Source organism: Prosopis cineraria, unplaced genomic scaffold (assembly GCF_029017545.1).
Source record: "Prosopis cineraria cultivar Desert tree isolate PC_DT_omini unplaced genomic scaffold, ASM2901754v1 PC12, whole genome shotgun sequence".
Taxonomy (NCBI): Eukaryota; Viridiplantae; Streptophyta; class Magnoliopsida; order Fabales; family Fabaceae; genus Prosopis; species Prosopis cineraria.
Window position 1 is genome coordinate 3371597 of NW_026555343.1, and position 20312 is coordinate 3391908.

A 20312-nucleotide genomic window follows, 5' to 3' on the forward strand; every position below is an offset into this window, starting at 1 on the left:
CAGAGGAACACTAGCTCTCCAACTCTTTTAAAGCTATCATTCGCTTCTCTAAGATCAGAGAGCAAATGGGTGTTCTTCCTCTTTTATCACTTGCATTTCATGCACTCTTCCTTTTCTCAGTGATTATTTTCCCCCCGGTAGCACAAGGGGAAATTACAAGGCACTACCATTTCGAAGTACTCCTCATGAGGACTTGATTTTCTTCTTATCTTGAAGCTAACTTATGTTTTGTTACTGTACCTTTAGCATTTCATATTCTTACTTCTCTGTTTTGGGCTTGGCTTTGTGATGTAGATCAAGTACCAAAACGTAACACGACTATGCCAAAAAAGAGCATGGTCACGGTCAATGGTCAGTTTCCAGGACCTCGGATTGTAGCGAGGGAGGGTGATCGCCTTGTCATCAAAGTGGTTAATCATGTCCAGAACAACATCTCAATCCATTGGTAGGAAATATTTGTTTGAAAAACTTCGTCGTAAAACACTTTGGTTGACCTAGTATGCACAGTTTCAATAAGACTTATCTCTTACATGTTTGTTTAAATGTCTTTTTCATATTTGGGTTGGTTTATGCTTTTTTAGACTATGTCTATCTAGGATTCTCTTAATGGTATTAACAAAAGCAAAGTAATTCTGCGTCAAAATTGTGATTCTCTTTCAAAATAGGCATGGCATTCGACAACTTCGATCAGGATGGGCAGATGGGCCTGCATATGTGACACAGTGTCCCATCCAAACTGGACAAAGTTATGTTACAATTACACCATTATTGGACAGAGAGGCACTCTTTTTTGGCATGCTCACATCTCATGGTTAAGATCAACTATCTATGGTCCTATCATCATTCTTCCCAGGCATGGTGTTCCGTATCCTTTCAACAAACCCTACAAGGAAGTTCCCATCATCTTTGGTAATGAAATAGTGGTGTCCTCTACTGACTATTTGATTTTATTTTTGATCACATGCATGTCCAGTAAGTTAATCTGATATACAAATTAAATTTTTTAGGAGAATGGTGGAATGCAGATCCTGAGGCAGTCATAGCCCAAGCCCTACAAACAGGTGGAGGACCGAATGTATCTGATGCTTACACTATCAATGGATTTCCAGGGCCATTATATAACTGCTCTGCTAAAGGTATCATTATCAACCTCAAGAGCTCAGATGTTTTCCTGTATGATACCTGATATTACTGCTGGCCAAATTCCGAAGATGGTGCACAGTAACAAGACCACAGTTGAAATGTTTCGATTCTGCATTAACTTTTTGTTTTGGCAGATACATTCAAGCTGAAGGTGAAGCCTGGCAGAACATACCTTCTTCGTTTGATCAACGCAGCACTTAATGACGAGCTTTTCTTCAGTATTGCGAATCACTCCCTCACAGTTGTCGAAGCAGATGCAGTATATGTTAAGCCTTTTGAGACTAACGCCATTCTGATTACCCCCGGCCAAACCACCAATGTTATTCTTAAAACCAAATCCCACTACCCCAAAGCCACATTCCTCATGACTGCCAGACCATACGTGACTGGCCTTGGCACTTTTGATAACTCAACTGTTGCTGGTATCCTGGAATATGAATCCCCATCAAAATCTCTTCATTTGAAGAAGCTTCCGCTCTTCAAACCAATCCTCCCTGCCCTAATGACACTTCCTTTGCAACGAATTTCGCCAACAAATTCCGAAGCCTTGCAAATGCTCAGTTTCCTGCCAATGTTCCCCGGAAAGTGGATAGGCGCTTTTTCTTCACAGTAGGTCTTGGTACAAGTCCCTGTCCGCACAATCAAACATGTCAGGGACCCACCAATGGAACAATGTTTGCAGCTTCAGTCAATAATGTGTCCTTCACACTCCCAACCACTGCTCTTCTTCAAGCCCACTACTTTGGGCAATCCAATGGAGTTTACTCCCCTGATTTCCCAAGCAGCCCCTTGATTCCGTTCAACTACACCGGCACGCCACCAAACAACACTATGGTGAGCAATGGGACAAAGATGGTGGTTCTTCCCTTTAACACTAGCGTGGAGCTTATCATGCAGGACACCAGTATACTAGGCGCTGAAAGTCATCCTCTCCACTTGCATGGCTTTAACTTCTTTGTTGTTGGCCAAGGTTTTGGGAACTTTGATCCAAATAAGGACCCTGCAAATTTCAATCTTGATGATCCAATTGAAAGGAACACAGTTGGCGTCCCCCCTGGTGGATGGGTAGCAATTCGTTTCTTAGCAGATAACCCAGGTTAGTAAGATTTGTGTTTCCTAATACTCCACAAGATCATGCTAAGTTGCAAACTAAGCAAGCCATTTTTTTTCTATAACCATAAAAGTAAATTCACATTAGTCACTATAAGACAAGTTAATGATTAAATGTTCACAGCTAGTTTGCAAGCATTGTTTTGGACACATGATTTGGTAATAATGAAGAAGAATTTTGTGCAGGGGTATGGTTCATGCATTGTCACCTGGAAATTCACACGAGCTGGGGACTGAAAATGGCGTGGATTGTGTTGGACGGAAAGCTTCCCAATCAAAAAATGCTTCCGCCACCATCGGATCTCCCCAAGTGTTAAATTTCCCTTGAAATTGCGACCTCTCATTTCTTTGAATCGGCTTTTGCAGCCTCTTATGTATGGCATTCTTTTGGCGAGTCATCGGTTTTTTTTTTTTATTTTTATTTTTAGTTGAAAGATGAGTGATTGATTGTTAGATGCTTCTACATTTTGCAGCCACAGTCCACAAGCGTTCATTTCTGCGGAATTGTAATGTTCATGCATTTGAATCAGTATTCTCTCTCTCTGACACCCTAAATTTTGACATTCATGGAGGATTGGCGATTGCATATGCCATAATAAATAATAAGGATTAATGCCCTTGCGAGAACACACATACATATAGATATGAAAGAAAATTTTTTGCATGAACTGCTATCTCTCACCAATAAAAACATATCATATGGTTGTAAATATAAATTGATGCTGTCCATTGATGATAATAGAAAAATAAAAGACAAAAAATTGAAGGGACACTCTATTCTAAAAATAAATAATTAATATATTTATCTGTATGATTTTATTTGATTGTACCGGTGCAATATGACATGTTATTATTTGATAGACTATGGATGATCCATTGCATTGAGTCCATACAAAATTTTCCAATATATGAATAAGGTCAGTGAACTGGCCACTGTCTCATGTTACTCTCTAAGCTTTTAACTAAAAATGTAAAATAACTTTAGCAAATTTTTTAATACAATAATATAACTTTAACATTGTTGAATCAATAAAATTCTCATATATTATCTATTACTCCTTAGACCACAATATGAAATATCATTTATAAGCCCTAATTGGTTCAAGATATATGGCATTAGTTAATTTTTATAATTATATTTTAACAATATCACTACTTTATTTACTACTTATTTTAAAAAAATGTATACATTAAAATTTTAATTGTCATTATTAAAACACTTATATACAATAATTAATGTGAGTATAATTAAAAAATATTATTTTTTAAATATTAAGTTTTCACCCAATTTTATTTAGAACTATAAAATAATTATCAATGTTGGAGTATATAATAACTAATAAGACATGACATCTCATAGTGTTTACGTGAAGAAATAATTCCAAATTAGTTTTGGCATCTTTTGAGATGTTAGGATTAGAAACATATCTCGAGATTCATCAAAAAGAAACATCTCTCCAGAGACTGGACATTTGCATGCAACAAACACAAAACAAATTAATAGTAAATCTCCCCCATTGCTAATTATAAAGGAAAGTAGACTTGGTCTAAATTAAACAACAAAGACAAAGATACAATGTGTTATTTTCTATCATTAATATAAGATACAGTTAATTAATTTTTTTATCAAGAAATAATAGTTATATCTTTGAAATTACTAAAAGAAATAGATAACTTTTCAACTTTACCTTACTTTGTAATTAATAACCATAATAAATTTTTATTTAAGAATTTAAAGGACAATAAATAACAAAGCATAAAATTTGAAGGAAAAAAAATGTACTCCCTCCATCTCAATTTATAAGATACTTTTAGAGAAGATTTGATGTATTAAAATATAAGATATTTTAACAAAAATAAAGTTTCATTAATTATGTTTTTTCAATATTTTCCTTTTCATATATTCTATATCTTTAATATTATTTATTTTACAAATGAAGTATTAAATGAAAGATATTTTTTAAAGTTTATATTTTTATGGAAAAATGGCAATAAAATCCCTCTGAAATATATAAATGATAATTTAATCTCTCAAAATGCTATAATTTCCCTAAAGTCCCTAGAAACTTTTCTATCATTAATGAATTTATATAAATTATTAAATTTTTTTATCGAAAATAAATGATTCACAAGTTTTATTTAAATATTCACAACTTTTCTTTTTTATATTTACAACAATGTAACAACAAATAAAAAATTTAGCATGCGAACTTGAGATTTTTGTTTGTAATGTAGAAAATATCGTTATTAATTTTCTTATAGGCTACTCATTTTCAAGTCTTTTTGTCTTTTTCTGTAATTTTGGAATTTTTTGGTAATTTTCTTATCAATTAATTGTCAAAGTTAATATTTGTTAATGATAGGAGTAATATTTGACCATTTTTAAAAGTTGGAGAGAAATAAATATTACATCAAAAATAAGTTTAGGATTCTATATGCTTTTGAACTCCTCCCTCTAAATCATAATATAAGTCATTATTAACTAATTTATATTTTTCAAAAAAAATTGGTTAAAATCTTAATTTTATAAAATTTTTCACATCTTTTCAATTATGCTCTTGCATACCCTAAATATGATTTTTAGCCAACAATGAATTTAAGGGGGGCTTACAGGGGTGGTGGTCCCCCATATTTCAAATTTTTTAAAAAAAAAATATAAGTAAGTTCTTGTTGATGACAAATGCTAAAATCACTTTTAGCCCTTATTTTTAAATAGAATTTCAATCATACCCCCTATGTAAGGATTTCTAGATTCGTCACTGAATTGAATTTATTCAAAACACTCCCATTAATTACTTAATAAAATAAAGATATAATTTAAAAAATATTATATAACACCTATCTAATGCCCTATATTTTAAATCAAGAAAAGCTTCTAGAAAATAATTTATATTATAGTTGGTAGGAGTGTAGTTTAAGGGTAAAATTATCATTTAATTTTTTTACATTAGTTTTATTAAAAATAATCTCGGTATCTAGTTCTTAAAAAGTATGCTTGATGTGCATATTTACTTCAACTAAACACAGTGTTTTGAGGAAAAAGGGAAGAGAGAGTGGAGAAACAAGGATGATAGAAGCTGAAACTCTCAAAAAATCTATTTAATAATAATTAAAATTAAATACAAAATAAAAATTCTAGTTTTATTTGTAGAGTTCTAAAAGTAATAAATAATACTAAAGTAGTAAATCTAAATATATATCCTAAATCTAATTTAAAAGTATAGTAATAGGATGGTGATATCATATTTTATTAAACACAAACAAATCTAAGATAATGACAAAATAAAATAATAGATTCTAATATTAATGGATAAAATTCTTATTCAAATATCATTAATGAATAATTCTAATATTTTAAATAAATCTTAATTATCCTAATTACCCATTATCCATATTCCATTTAATTCACTCACTCATACCATTTAATTTAGGGTTAAGATACAAAAATATCTACCAAGTGGTTGGTTAAAAATATCTAGTAGCTTAAACTAAAAAAAAGAGCAAAAATACATACAACATTACCAAGTTGGCACAAAAAGTGACGAAACTGTTAATTTTGCCTTAACATCATTAAATTTTAGTGTTAAATGCTGACGATACTTGCTACATGTCAGTCTTTGCTAACATAGATTAAAAAAAAGATACAAATACCTACAAAATCATTAATTAGAAGCATCTAGTAGTATAAAGGAAGAAAAGGGGGCAAAAATATCCATAATGTTGCTAAAGTTGATTCAAAAGTAACTAATCCATTAAATTCTTTAAATGTTAACTGTTTAATTGACACTTGAACAAAAGTTAACTACTTTTTCATTGATGTTAACAAAAAATATTCCTAGGTAAAATTTTATGGAGGTTGATCAATCATTATATGAATATCATGTGGGAAAATATTATTTTACCTGAATATCAAGTTAAATCGCTCACTTCTTTGATGTACTGGCAAAAATTATTTGAGAATTTTGAATATATCATGAATAAAATTGCTTAAAGTTGTAACAATATTTTTAAGGTAGGCAATGTAAGAGGTGTATTTAGTCTCGATCTTTAATTGTATACAACCTATCTTATTGTGTTAAATTTCAAGTTTTGTAGACAAAAATAATGATTCGAGAGGAAGGGAGGAAGGGGGTGGAATACATCGGTGAAAAAAAAGAGATTTGATGAGATATGTCATTGATCAACCTTCATAGAAATTCACTTGGAAATATTTTTTGTCTATGTCAGTGAAAAATGATCAATTTTTGCTTATATGTTAATTGTAACATCCTGATTTTTATAGAATAAAGAAATTGTGGAATTTAGGTTTTGAGAAAAAAAAATGATAATAATAGGAATTTATATTATTTGAAGTTATTTAGAAATAATATTATGGTTAGGTATTTAATTATAAATTTAAAAATTTAAATTTAAAACCACATAAGCAATATTTAGTTAAGATATAATACATAAATAATTTTTTTATGTGTGTGTTAAAAAAAAGAGAAGGTAGAAGGAACAAAAAAAAAGGGGGTGGAAGGTTGTTGTTTCTAAATCCCACATTGGTTAGATGAGGGAAGAGAAGAGGTGCCTTCATGTATAAAAAGGAGGGGGTGTGTGCATTAGGAAGCATGAGAGGCGAAGATGCAATTTAGAGGAAATTGTAACTTATGGCCCAAAGGTTTGAATAATTAAATTCAGACTTATAGTTTTTTTTAATATAATTTTGGGACTCACAATCTCATTTTTATATTATTTTTCTCTCTTCCTCTCACGTTGCTGGGCGTTTTCTCACAAGGGGAAATTATTTTCTTTTTCTTCAGGTATGTTCTAACTTTTCTGTTTAGATTAGCATTTAAAAATTTATTTAATTACAAAATTAATTTTATAGTTATTTTCTAAATAATATTAGCTTTCTAGTGATATGATTATTTTGTAGGATAGAGTAAATATTCTGATTAGAATTTTTCTATAGGATAGTTAATCTGATGATATGATGTATTAAAAATATAAGTTAAAACTCTTAGAGATATAATAAATATTATAGAATATTTTTTGAGGTTGAAACTTATGTTTAAGAATTTTTGAGTTAAAATCTAGATCTATATGATTAAATTTATGTGAAATCTGAGATGTAGGGATAAACCTATAATTATTAAATATTTATTTAAGTATGAATAGGTATTTTTGAGGTTATAGAAAGGTGATTTGAGGCTTCAAGATAATTCTAAAATTTTTAATTTATTTTTGGACGAATTTTTAGAATATAAAAAGATGAAATTGTGATAGGACAAGTGATTTGAGGATAAAAAAATAGTTTATTAGGGTACGAGAATTTTAGAAAAAAATTTAGGAAGTTAAATGAGGCATAAATCTTAAATTAGTGTTAATATGGATTATAGATCTAAGACTTTCTAACTCTTTAAATTAGAGTTATTTATTTTAATGTAAAATTAATATATAGTATTGTGAAATAATTATGTAGATTATATTGACAAAGATAGTGGTGAAAAAGGAGTTGTGAAGGGGAACTTGTTATTCAAGACACAAGGTAACCATTATTAATGTATTGTGATTGGTGTGTTTGTAAATGGTTATGTGTTGTTTTATTGTTTGGAAAAATTATGAATTAATGAAAATAAATACTGTATATATATATTTGTTTAAAATTATTGCCAAGTGGGTCAAAAATTTATTTTTGTTTATCATGATGAGATATTATTGTTCGGATATATTTCTGTTTGGATATTTGAATGATGCATAACTTGTCAGGGTATTTTAATATATGGTGTTAATAGGAATTTCTGTACGGTTAATTATTACCACGTGGTAAGCCCTCATTGGACCCAATGAGTGGCGTGTCGCTTGGTCCAACTCACCTTTGACCGGGTGATTTGGCGTCCGAGCATGGTGAAAGGAGGATATAAGGTGCAGTCATGCAAATTAAATACTTATTCGGTTTGTTTGAAAATATTGTTCGGTTAAATATTTTGTGTGTCCACTTAGCAATCGCATGATTAGTTACATCTGCATGCATCATTACATATTAATTTTTAGTTACTGGGACTTTTAAGTCTCATTCCCCGTGGTTAATATTTTTACAGGAGCGAGTCCGGCCGAGATAGCACCAGAGGTGTAATTATGGTGTATGAGACACCATCTTTTACATTGCCTCTTAGTTTGGATTATACAATGTATCTTGTGCCAACTTAGGACATATCTTCTTTGTGGAACATGTAAACTCTAATCCTTTTTATTAAATGCATTTATATGTCCAAGACGATTATATCTGTCCCTTTTGATTCATGATCTGATTTGAATAACATGCTACGAGGATCATGTCTGTCCCTCATGGTTCTAATTGCTTTTTGAGATATTTTAAAACCTGTGGTATATTGTCTTGGATGTATCATGGTAAAAATTTTTCTACCATGATAAAGGTATGATAAGGGTTCAATGAAAAAAAAATGATTTATTGAATTAATAATTTGTGAAAAATTAGTTTGTAAATTTGAGGGTGTTACATCAATTAAATGATAAACACTGAAAGTATTTGATGAATTGATCACTTTTGCACCAACTTCAATATGTTATAGGTATTTTTGCAATTTTTTCTTATTTTAGATTACTAGATGCTCTTAACCTATGATTATGTGGGTATTTCTGCTTTTTTTTTTCAGTCCATGTTAACAAAAATTGACACATGAAAAGCACAATCATCATTTAATATCAAAAAGTAATGGCATTAGGGCTAAATTAACAGTTCATGTCACTTTGCATTAACTCTGATAATATTACGGATATTTTTATCCCCTTTCTCATTTTAAATTACTAGATATTCTTAACTGATTACTTGATAAGTATTTTTATACCTTAACCCTTTAATATACCAAAAGAAAAAAAGAAAACAGGGATGGAAAAGAGCTTGGGTGTATCACGAATAACATAATTTTGGGTCCGTTTGGTTTTCCTCCGTTTCACGTTTAGAAAGCAAAATTTCACTTTCAGAAAGTTAAAAGTTGTTTGGGTAGAATATTTTGCAGGAAAGCACATCTTGAAAGTACATTCAAACAGTAGCTGAAAGTGAATTTCTGAAACGTAATTATTTAAAGCTTTTGAAAAGTGGATTTAAAAAGTAGGATGTTATTTGACCATACTATCCTAAGTTTAATCTCTTATTTTTTTATTTAAAAAATAGTTAATTCATTAAAAATATAATTATTATTTTAATAATAATAATTAGGTATCAATTTTTTTAGTATTATAAATTGAGTAATTAATCATATTAATTTTTAGCATTAATGTATAATAAAAATTACAAATCTTTATTACATCTTTTAAAATTACAAATTAAAAAATATAAATAATTAGAGATCAAATTTTTAGCATTATAGATCAAAATTTATGTTATTTATAATCTTTATTACATTTTTTAAATATTTTGAATATATTACATTTGTATAATAAAAATTATAAATCAATGTCCTTTTAGGTAATTGTACATTCAAAAGCACATTTCACTATCACAAACCAAACAACTTTTAATGTATCAAACTGACTTTTGAAAAAATATATCCAAACACAAATTTCGTTATAACAACTGACTTTTATTAAGCTGACTTTCACCAAATGAACTTTTGACAAACTGAAAATCAAACGCACACTTTATTATTTTGAAAGTTACATATATATTTTATAAATATAAAGAATTCAAATTTATATGGAACACTCTTAGTCGAACCCAGAGTGAGTTACGTTTGTCCCCATTTTTTTTATATTAATAAAATTAAATTTTTCGGGCAAAAAAGAAAACAGAGTGAGTTAAGGATTGAGAAGAATAATTTGTTATGCTTAATTAAACAGGATAAGGAGGGCGTGATGTGTGCTTGTGGGCCTAAAAGAAAAAGTTAATCCAACCTTGAGATGCTTCATGAACAACCATTCTTTTCTCCTTTTGTTTTCAGGCCTTGGAATCTGCAACTTGAAAACTACTTCTTTTCGTAATTAAATTTGATTTCTTCTACCGAGGATAGGAGATGACAATGACAATATAATATTCAGCAAATAAATTAATCCACTATTCACTAATATTTAAATTATATAAGAAGCCAAGGCTTGGTTTATTGATAATAATGTTTACAATGTGTGATTTTGCTTTTTGTTTTTTTTCTTTGTAAAACAGCTCTTTCTATTTAATTATATGAGTGATTTGACTGGAAATCATTTGAAATTGAATTTAAATTGGATTGTTAAATTGAAGTTAAATAATTATGCCAAAATATTGCCAAAATACCTGTCTAGCCATGTTGGTGCTAGGAAGTCCCGCACAATAAAGTTTTGGATGAGTTTGGGCCTATAATAGTAATACCACTAAATTTTCAAAAATACTAGACAATATAATAAAAAATAATTTATTCCATGAGCAATGCAAGGGTCCTCGTTTCTATTTTTAAATATTTAGTTAAATTATATTTATTATTTTTGTGGTTAAAATATCACATAATTAGTTTAATATTTGATAAAAACTATTTTTTAATCATTTACATGTACAATTTCTCTCAATAAAATGAAATTCCAACGGAGAATTATATTATTATTTTATTTTAACATAATAATAACTTCATTTTCAAAATTCTATTGGCATCATAAAGTAAATTTTAAAATTTTAATCAAATATAATGAAATAATATTTTAAAAAATAGTAAAACATTTTTTTAGCCACGGAATTGTAAAATTAAGAAGAGTTAAAAGTGAAATTCCTAACTTTATTAATCAATATAATACACTTTAATATGTGTAATTTGTTGTAATTAAGTGACACCAAACAAAGCGTAAAGAGGCATTCGCTCTTTTGAATAAGTAATGAGTAATGACCGACACTTCATTAGAATTTAAGGTCCCTTAGCAACTTGACACTTTCTTTATTATGTTCTTAAAAGTAAAGACAATTGACCCTCTTTAAGTAAAAATATAAATCATTGTGTTTTTTTTTTTAGGCTTCATACTTCATATATTTAGAAATTTTATTAACTCATTATTTAATCTAAAATTATAAAATGATTTTATGAATTAGTTGACAAATGACATAACAAAAAAAGTTAAACTAATATTCATTAGTCTAGTTAGTAAAAATTTGACTTTTATATATATATATATATAAGATCGTGAGATCAAATTTCATTATTGATATAAAAATTTTATTGATGAGTAATTTATAAATAACTTTATAAATGTTCTTCAGTCTTGAAAAATCCTAAAACTCAATTCAACTCATCTAAACTTTTTAAAATAAAAATGAAGTTAATGCAAGTAATTAGGTAAAGTTTTCTCTAAGTGCTTGGAATGGTTGACATAACATTTTGTTTAAATAAGGAAAAAAATCTAAATCGAAATTGCATTATTTTTAGAGGCATCTCAATTGATAGATCCGTAACTAATATCAATATATATAAATCAAACTATTTATTACATCTTAAATGGCGCAATTTATTATTTTCCAAAATTTCACATTAAGACAGGAAACGTTGATACAAAATTATGAATGTAATCTTTAACTAATTAATGTATTAAATGTTATAGAAATCATACAGAGCATGCATAGAGTGTAGCAAATACTTTTCAAACTCCATATAATTTATGGGAAATTAACATTTAGTTAATTTAAAAAACAAACATGAGAATAAAAATAAATAATGGATAATTTATTTAATATTAAAGATTGGCGTGGCTCTTTTAATAATACTCTATTCTCCTATACACAAGCTACTCCTAACTATTTTACTAGAATTAAGAAAATGATTTTAAGTTATTTTTTTTGGAAAAAAAATTCTCAATTTACCCTTTTTAAATACATTATTTTTTAAAATATGTCCTCTCTTATGGGTAATATTTTACTCTAGTTATAGAAAAATAGGAAAGACCAAAAATAGAAGAAAGTAATCAACAACAATTTACTAGTATCTTTAATGTAAAATGACTTGTAAAAATGATTATAAATTATTTGTAAAAGTTAGTTATATATCGGATGAGATCAACAATTTACCACGTAGGTGCATGAGTTGTGAGAATAAATGAATTGAATAATTTAAAAAAAGAAAGAAAGAAAATGAAAGGGGCGTGGGAGGTGGAAACAATCTGCAAAGGTCTCAATGTCTGACAGTGTCTCCCTCTGGAGCGTAGCGGCAGCAGCCCTTTTCTACAAATAAATCTCAATTATTCTCTCTCTCTCTCTCTCTGTTTCTGCCATGTCTCTGCTCTTCCCTCATGGTACCACTTTTTGACTCTTCCATGCTCATCTGAGCACAGACATGCTTCTTCCTTTCTTTCTTCTCTCCCATTGCTTCTCTTCTCTCTGAACTCTTCACTGCATCATGGCTCATCAGGTATATATATATATATATCTCTGTGTCTCAGTTGGCTCTGATTTGATGTTGAAGAACTGATTAAATTCATGCGATTGATGTTGGGAAGCAGGAAGAAGGATGGCCATTGGGGCTCAGATTATTGAATGCCAGAATCGGATTGGTGACTAATAATCACATTGCAGATTTCTCAACAACAGGCTCTGCCTCCTTCACCACTCTCCTCACTCCTTCTCTTTCCTCTTCCTCAGATCTTGATTCCCAGGTTCTTCATTTTTACTTCAACACTTTCCAAAACCACAAAACTCAAACCTCTACTTGTACTAACTTATTCTTAATTTCTTCTCTGCTTTTTTTTTTTTAAATCTTGGTTTACCCTGCTCTTTTTGATCATAATGATGCCTCCATGCTCTTCTGTTTTTTTTTTTTCTTGGATAGTATTTTTTGTCTTTCCATGGATTGTGTTTCTCACTTGCACACACAGGGTTTCCTGTTATTGTTGGTGTAGTCTGTGAAAAATTAGTTTATTTTTTATTTATTAAATCGAGGTTTACCTAAAATATCTATGGCTTTAATATTTCAAATATTGGAACAAAAACATCCATGAAGAATATTAGAAATATGCCATCTCAATGTCAATTCTCATGAGGTGACCACGTGTCACTAAGAAAGAGACAGAATCTGCGTCCATGTCTGTTTCTCTCAGCCTGGTATGTTGTCCGGCATGCAGGTTAATTGAAAGAAAATCTTTCTATGCGCCTGCATAGGTTTTAAATATATAAGAGTTAAATAACTAATTTATAAATATTAAAAAATATTTATTTTTTAAAAAATATGTTTTATTTTTTAAAATATCACTTTTAATCATTTATATTGAAAATTATTCTAGAAGTCATATTTAATACAATTAATCAATCGGGATAATTTGGACAAAAAATATAAATTTAGAAGATAGAGTAGATTGGTATTATACATTTAAGATCTAAGCAAGCTTTTCAAATAGTTCTTATTACATTTAGGGTCATAGGAAGTGATTTTTCTTTCAAAAAAATTAATGGAAAATTGTATTGTATTATTCATAAATAGTAAATCATGAACATTATATTTCTTTTCAAATTCCAAGCATATAATCAAATTTTTATTCAAATGTAGTTGTGTTCTCCATTTTCCCGCAAAGAAATTGATCAAATGTTCCATTAAAAATTATTTTATATTTTTTTGTAAAATTATATGTTATCTTCACAAAATAATTATGTGTGTAGTGTGTGTGTTAAGACAAAATTAGTCAACATGAATATATTAATCTAATTATTTTGATTTGGTTCGACCAAACAAGTAATGATGAAGGTATGCATGGTTTGTGTTCACTCATTGTCCTTTTTACTATTTTGATTAATTCCAAGATTGACTGGACAGAATATATGCATATAGGAGTTGGAAAATTAGGTATCACACACTTTTGGGAGGACAAGGCAGAAATAACAACAACAACAACAACAACAGTAGCAGTAGTAGAACTTATCATCCAAAAAATAGAGTGTAAGAGGAGTTGAGACATTGTACACATGCAAATGATATTTTGTCTAGTATGATATGCAATGAGCATAAAAGATTTGAATTGTCTAAGATTTTAGTGTGATATTAGACTAATAGACTATAGACTATAGACTAATGATGGGGTCGATTGGACCAAGACTTTTGACTACGTACTTTTGTGACTTTTCCATTAGTTTGGGTGCAGAAAATGAATCATTTTCTACTTTAGAAAGAGTCCAAAAGAGAAGTGAATAGGAAAAGGAAAGCACGAGTGATGAGTGATGAAGAAGCCCCATCTAATATATTCAAGCTTGGATATTTCTGTTTCTCTCCTTTGGATCCATCTCTTGCTTTTGTTCCCTTTATGATAATTTCCAACCTCCTCATGGGGCCCATTCTATGTTGTTTTCAAGCCTGGTTTTAACTTTTAAATTATTGGTCTTAAAATTCAGAAATAAAGTTTAATTAGTCCATATAGATTGTACTTGTTATTTAAGTAATAATTCATGGAAAAATTAAATCTATAGAAAAATTAAATCTATAGAATCTATTTATATTCTATGAGTCTATCAATTAGCACAATCGACTCTGGTTGTCTACCTAGACAAGAGATAAGAATAATGAAACTACCCCTTCTTTTTGATTTAGTAGTTCTTTTTGGAGTTTAATCATTTCTGCGCTCAGGGTCATTTCGGTAATTTTTTTGTTCCCTTTTTTATGCCTTTAGATTAGAAAAATCTTCTTTCTTGGTCAAACATGGTTTTCACTCTATTTTCCATAAAAAAAAAAAATGGCTTGCCAAACATAATTATGAAGGATTGGGTTAATGGCGCCATGTAATATCTAACATGTAGTAGAAACCGTTACAAGGCTGAGAAATTAATATTATGATAGAACTATTTTTCATTGAGATGATTTTTTGGCTTGATTTCATATGATAGTCCACTGGATCATTCTTCCATGACAAGAGCAATACACTGGGAAGCCTCATTGGTATTTCCAGCATATTTGAACTCTCAAGGAGATCCACAAGGGGAAGAATGGTGGAACCCTTCAAGGACAACAAGAAGAACCAAAGCTGAAGCCATGGCTGTTCTCATTTTGTTCGAGGCTAACCACCGATGCTGTTGCCATGAACAGCGATAACAATATTCCCTCTCTCGGTCACTACCTTGAAGAAGAGAGAAGGGCTGCAAATGCAAGCACTTGTAGAAAGAGAACATTCTCTTACCCTTATGGGGTTAATGACTTCTCTCCCGTTCGTGACTCGAACTCGCTGTTCCTTGGGGACCAAGTTGCTGCTCCAGAGTGTGCCGCAACGGAGGGAGGAGAAGAAGGTGGAAGAGAGCCAAGCAGAGCATTGTTGGGACAGAGCAATGGATATGGAGGACTGATAGTTTTCCCTTGTCTGTGTGGATGAGTCAAATTAAGTGATGGCTTCTTGTAGGTCATTGATTTCAAGTTTCTTTCATTCCCAGGTCTGGAAATTTTCACTTGTTTTCAGAAGTATCTCCAATTTCTTTTGGCATCTCCTGTTTGTTACTCAAATAATTACATATAGGATGGTGTACAAGCGTCTATTTCAACCAGGATGTTGATATGAAAGGCTGGATTATCCAGAGATTGAATTATTTACCTTCAGTTTCATAGTGTGCAATCTTGTCTGATAAGATATCACACACTCCCATAGCTCAAACAAGAAGATTTCAATAAATTTCCTCTTTCACCGTTGGGTTTTAGCACTGCTCAAAGACATGAACATAACATTTCAATGCCAATAAAACCTTTACTACCCTCAGTCCTCAGAAAGGTGATAAGTGAGAAATCCATCTGTGTGTGTGTGTGTGTTGATATAATTATAATCAAGCGTCAAAGAGAAGTACCTTTATTTCATGAAATACTATATTTGATATTTGATAACAAACACAAAGGGCTTGATGCTCCAAGTCCAACCAACTAAGAAGCATATTACAAAACCTCAAACAGGGAGTTTAAGAAATTTCACCCACCTATTGTCTCTCATGATCTTACGATCATTCACTCTGTTATCAAAAAATTGACCTCAAAACCTATATCGATATAAGCAGCTACTCCAACGATGGGTAAAATCACCACTAGATCAGTTTCCTGACTGGCTCGGAAGCAAACAACCGTGGCTAACCCATCAATCGCCTCATTACTTTTCGGCAATCTTTTCTGAGTTGCGGCCTGCAATCCTCCCAAATGAACCCATGGCTGACAAGCCCTTGAAGCTGCTGCTTCCTTCACTGAAATTTGATTTTCTTGATCTCCTGGGCTTTGTTGTGGGACTAGATTCAACTTCTACATCACTGCTGGTCTCAATCTTAGCAACAACTAATTGAAGAATAGCACCTCGGCAAAAAGGGCATGCTGGTCCAGCAGGGCAAGGAGCTCCTGCATCAAGCTTCTTGTGACAGCATAATGCTAGGGTGCAATGAGCACACATTTGATGACCACATGGTCTGACCTCAATTGTGCATACTTGATCAAAGCATATACAACATAATTCCACACTGCTGCTAGCCTAAATGAGCAGAAATAACATGTAATTAAGAAACTCATTATTTTCACCAATAAATAAAACATTATTTTTCAGATAACATTATGGTTGTACTACAAGAAAAAAAACTAGACTGTGCATGTGCATCATACACCTAATTCAGTAAGAAGTATACTGCATACTAAGTGCATCTGCTTCAAGCATGCAGAAGCTAAGGGCAAATTTTCTGTTGTTATATAGAAAGCAATGATACCCACTGAAGTCCTTGACAAAAGTAAAAGAAAGATGAATATGAAAAAGAAAACCAAGTGGGCCATATTAAATGTGTTTGACTAATCACAAGCAATCACAGTATCAACGGTTAAGAACATTTTTTTACTAATATACCAAAGCACAATCTTTAACCAAATCAAGTAGATTAAATTGAAAGGTCTTAAGCAGTCAGAAAATGATGCAATACCTCAGAGTCGATACCATCATCTTCACCATCAGAATGCAGGGAAGATGAAGGAATGTCTCCCTCCTTGAGTAGGGTCTTTTCCCTCTCCCTGTTAACTTCCATTAAGGCCTTTTCCAGTAAGGCTTTTGCTTCCTCATTGAGCTCACTAATGAACTTCAATGGGGATGGCCAAACAAGTGGTGCAGCTGATGAAGGGTCCAGCAGGACAGCACATGCCTTATGCTTGTGCTTCAAGGCAACTGTGAAAGGTATTCTCCTGCAGAGATTCAATTGGAATAAGATTTTAGACTAGATATTAATTTATTTGCTTTTAGTGATTAAGGAATCCAGGGAGAGCAAGAGTGGAGCCAAGGACAGGAAAGGATTGAAGACTAAAGTCAGACCTTATTTGGTAACAAACCAACATATGAGAAGTTATTTACTAGCTTCAAGTGCCATTTGCTACAGATGCATTAATTAAATTATGATGAGGTCACGCTGTTACATGAATAGTGCAATACAAACGTAACTGAAATATGCCTATTATTACCACAATATTGAACAGTGAAATGAATCTTTACTTACCCAGAGGAATCTAATTGTAGCCTATCTGCTCCCCAAGCAAGCAAGATACGGACACAATCCAAGGAACCACTACGAGCAGCCAAATGAAGTGGTGCGCTCCTTGCATAACTGCAGATTATACTTTGATCAATGTCAATGAAATATCATTCATATTTATCCAAGACAAACTGATATAACTTCAGAGAGAAATACCCATATCCACCAGGTGATGAACAAACAAGAGCCCCATTGTCTAGAAGAGTACGCAGACATTCAGGCTGTCTTTGACGGGCTGCAAGATGCAATGGTGTGGCGCCATTTCTATCTCTTACGTTAACAAATCTTGCAAACCCCCTGGAAATGAAATTGAACTCGTTATTACAACTAATGAATGTCTATGCCTAAAGTACCCTTAATCAACAAGTTTTAAAACTCCAACAAGTTGATTTCAAATGTAGAAAATATGAACAGCTTGATTCTCAATTTCTTCTAACAGACAATTAAAGCAGTTGCATACAGTAAATCAAGGTGTTTTGAGTAAATAACCAACGAATCCAACCTTTGACCAATCCATGTCTCAGTTAATAGTTATATTAAGCATTATACTAAGCATAATTCTGAAAAGGGATTTAGCCTATGTACATTTACTGCTAAATCCAGGATGGTCAACGCATTTTACTTGAGAAAACAAAAAAGAACCTAACCATGAGCTTGCAATTGGTGAGGAACGGGCAGCAGAAAGAATGGCCTTAAGGCAATCAATGTGGCCATAATAAGCAGCATGGTGCAGGCAGGTTCGACCACGTAAAGAATCAAATATCAATATCTGAAACAAGAAAAATCATTCATTAAACCCATAAGATTCAATAGAATTCCCAGAAACCACAAGATTCAAATTGAAAAAGAATCAAGTATAACATACATTAGCTCCGGCTTGAATAAGCTTTTCCACACAACCAATGTTTCCACGCATCACAGCCAAAATCAACGGGGTCTATGCCAAAAGAAAAATCAAATAATAAGCCATCAAAGACAAATAGAGGAAGAATGAAGGAGGATATAAACTAGACAATAGAAAGAACCGCAAATTTCAACTAAAAAGGCAGTATTTTCAGTTCAATTAAAAACATCAGAGATGAGAGATGCACCTGTTTATAGCGATTAAGGACGTCGACATTAACAGACCGGTCCAGTAACATGGAAAGTACCTGGCCAAGATCAAACCACACACCATGATCAAAACCTAAGAAGTAGCGAAACATATGTTGAGCAAGTACAATTTTAAGTCCCGCATCGGACGTGTTTCAGACACGATTCGACTCCATTCTTTAGGTACAGTACTTCATGGAGCAAAACCCATAGAAGACCACCAAAGACTAAGAACACCACTAAAATCTGAGAAAAGTAGAGAAGATTAAGGGGTAAGAGCGAGAAACAACCTCGATCCGATCACTGGCGGCTGCTGCATGTAGAGGGGAGAGCTTAGCATGGCCGGAAGTATCTTCAAGAACTGTAGGGTCTTCCTCTATCATAGCCTCGACTACCTCCAAGTCCCCATTAGCAACAGCAGCAAACAGAGCATTTTCATGGCGTTGCCTGCAACTCAGCCTCTGACCCATAATTGATTAGCTCTAATAGCTAACACAGGGAGCTAGAGTTACCGAGCTACTGGCACACGCGCCACCTTCCACGGCAGAGGTGGCGGGGGTCGTCGTAGTGGAGACCGACGAGCTCACACTCCTTCAAGCCAAGGTGCGATAGGCGCTTGAGCTAGTTATCTAAGAAAATGGAGGGACATCGGAGTTTGGACCTGCCCGGCTGGATTTCGGGCAGGCTGACCCTGCTTGTATCGCAGACAAGCTTAGATCAGTTTCATACTTTCACGTGAATTATAGATTATAAATAAATAAATAAATATTTTATTTTAATTAATTTCAATTTCGGAATATGTAAGATATTTGTGGGAAAATAAGAATAATTTATCAGAATCTTTGGTAAGCGTATTATATCTAACAAGCGTATTATATCTAACAAGTTTTATTTAATAATTATCCACTAACCGTGATGTACGGTCTCTTTTAGGCCAATTCAATGAATTTTCAAAGACAGCTTTGTGTTCTTTCTTTTTGGTATTTTTTCAACGCGTTTTTCGGACAAAGAAGAAGATATATTTAATACAGATAGCATCCTCTGGCGTTTTCAAGTATGGTTAAAAAAAAAAAATAGTCAAAGCATTGTTACCAAATCATAGTCAAATTATTCTTTAGGAAAATTATTCAAAAACACCAAATTTGAAAATAATTTAGCTTTGAGGATCTCAAATTTACCACTCACGTAGCACAAATTTACTAATTAAACTATGAGTATTTACCATTTAAAATAGTGCAATTCTATAAGTTAATTTTAAGATTCTGTGTTAGGGATCCTTAAATTTTTGAAAATGATTTTCCTTTGTTGTTCTTCTATATCTGTCTGATTCATTGAACCTTATGAGCCTTTACTTAATTCTGAAAAAAATTATTACTTTTTTTTATAATTTAATCTTTATAATTGTGAACATTTTAATTTCAATACCACATTTTCATAAATGTTAATCAATGACACAACTATCATGTCTTAATTTGTAGTTTATACATGAATATAAGTTCAGGTGAAAGTA

General features: G+C 31.6%; 2 protein-coding genes and 1 pseudogene across 2 annotated transcripts; 2 read left to right on the plus strand and 1 right to left on the minus strand.

Annotated features, from left to right (window-relative positions):
- On the plus strand, positions 1 to 2820 carry LOC129288576 (laccase-17-like). The gene is given in 9 exon segments (XM_054925218.1): positions 1 to 176; positions 295 to 322; positions 325 to 445; positions 666 to 748; positions 751 to 909; positions 1008 to 1136; positions 1278 to 1640; positions 1643 to 2239; positions 2440 to 2820. Coding segments are annotated over 9 exon segments (1722 nt in total). The 5' UTR covers positions 1 to 65; the 3' UTR covers positions 2571 to 2820.
- Positions 2821 to 12370: 9550 nt separating this feature from the next.
- Positions 12371 to 15786, plus strand: LOC129288641 (uncharacterized protein At3g17950-like; annotated as a pseudogene).
- Positions 15787 to 15994: 208 nt separating this feature from the next.
- LOC129288640 (E3 ubiquitin-protein ligase XB3-like) lies at positions 15995 to 19509 on the minus strand. The gene is made up of 8 exons (XM_054925318.1): positions 19093 to 19509; positions 18802 to 18861; positions 18576 to 18647; positions 18358 to 18479; positions 17867 to 18007; positions 17675 to 17782; positions 17111 to 17366; positions 15995 to 16674 (listed from the first exon to the last, which is right to left on the minus strand). The coding sequence occupies exons 1-8, from the start codon at positions 19270 to 19272 to the stop codon at positions 16306 to 16308; spliced, it is 1308 nt and encodes a 435-aa protein (XP_054781293.1). The 5' UTR covers positions 19273 to 19509; the 3' UTR covers positions 15995 to 16305.
- Between the last annotated feature and the right edge of the window lie 803 nt (positions 19510 to 20312).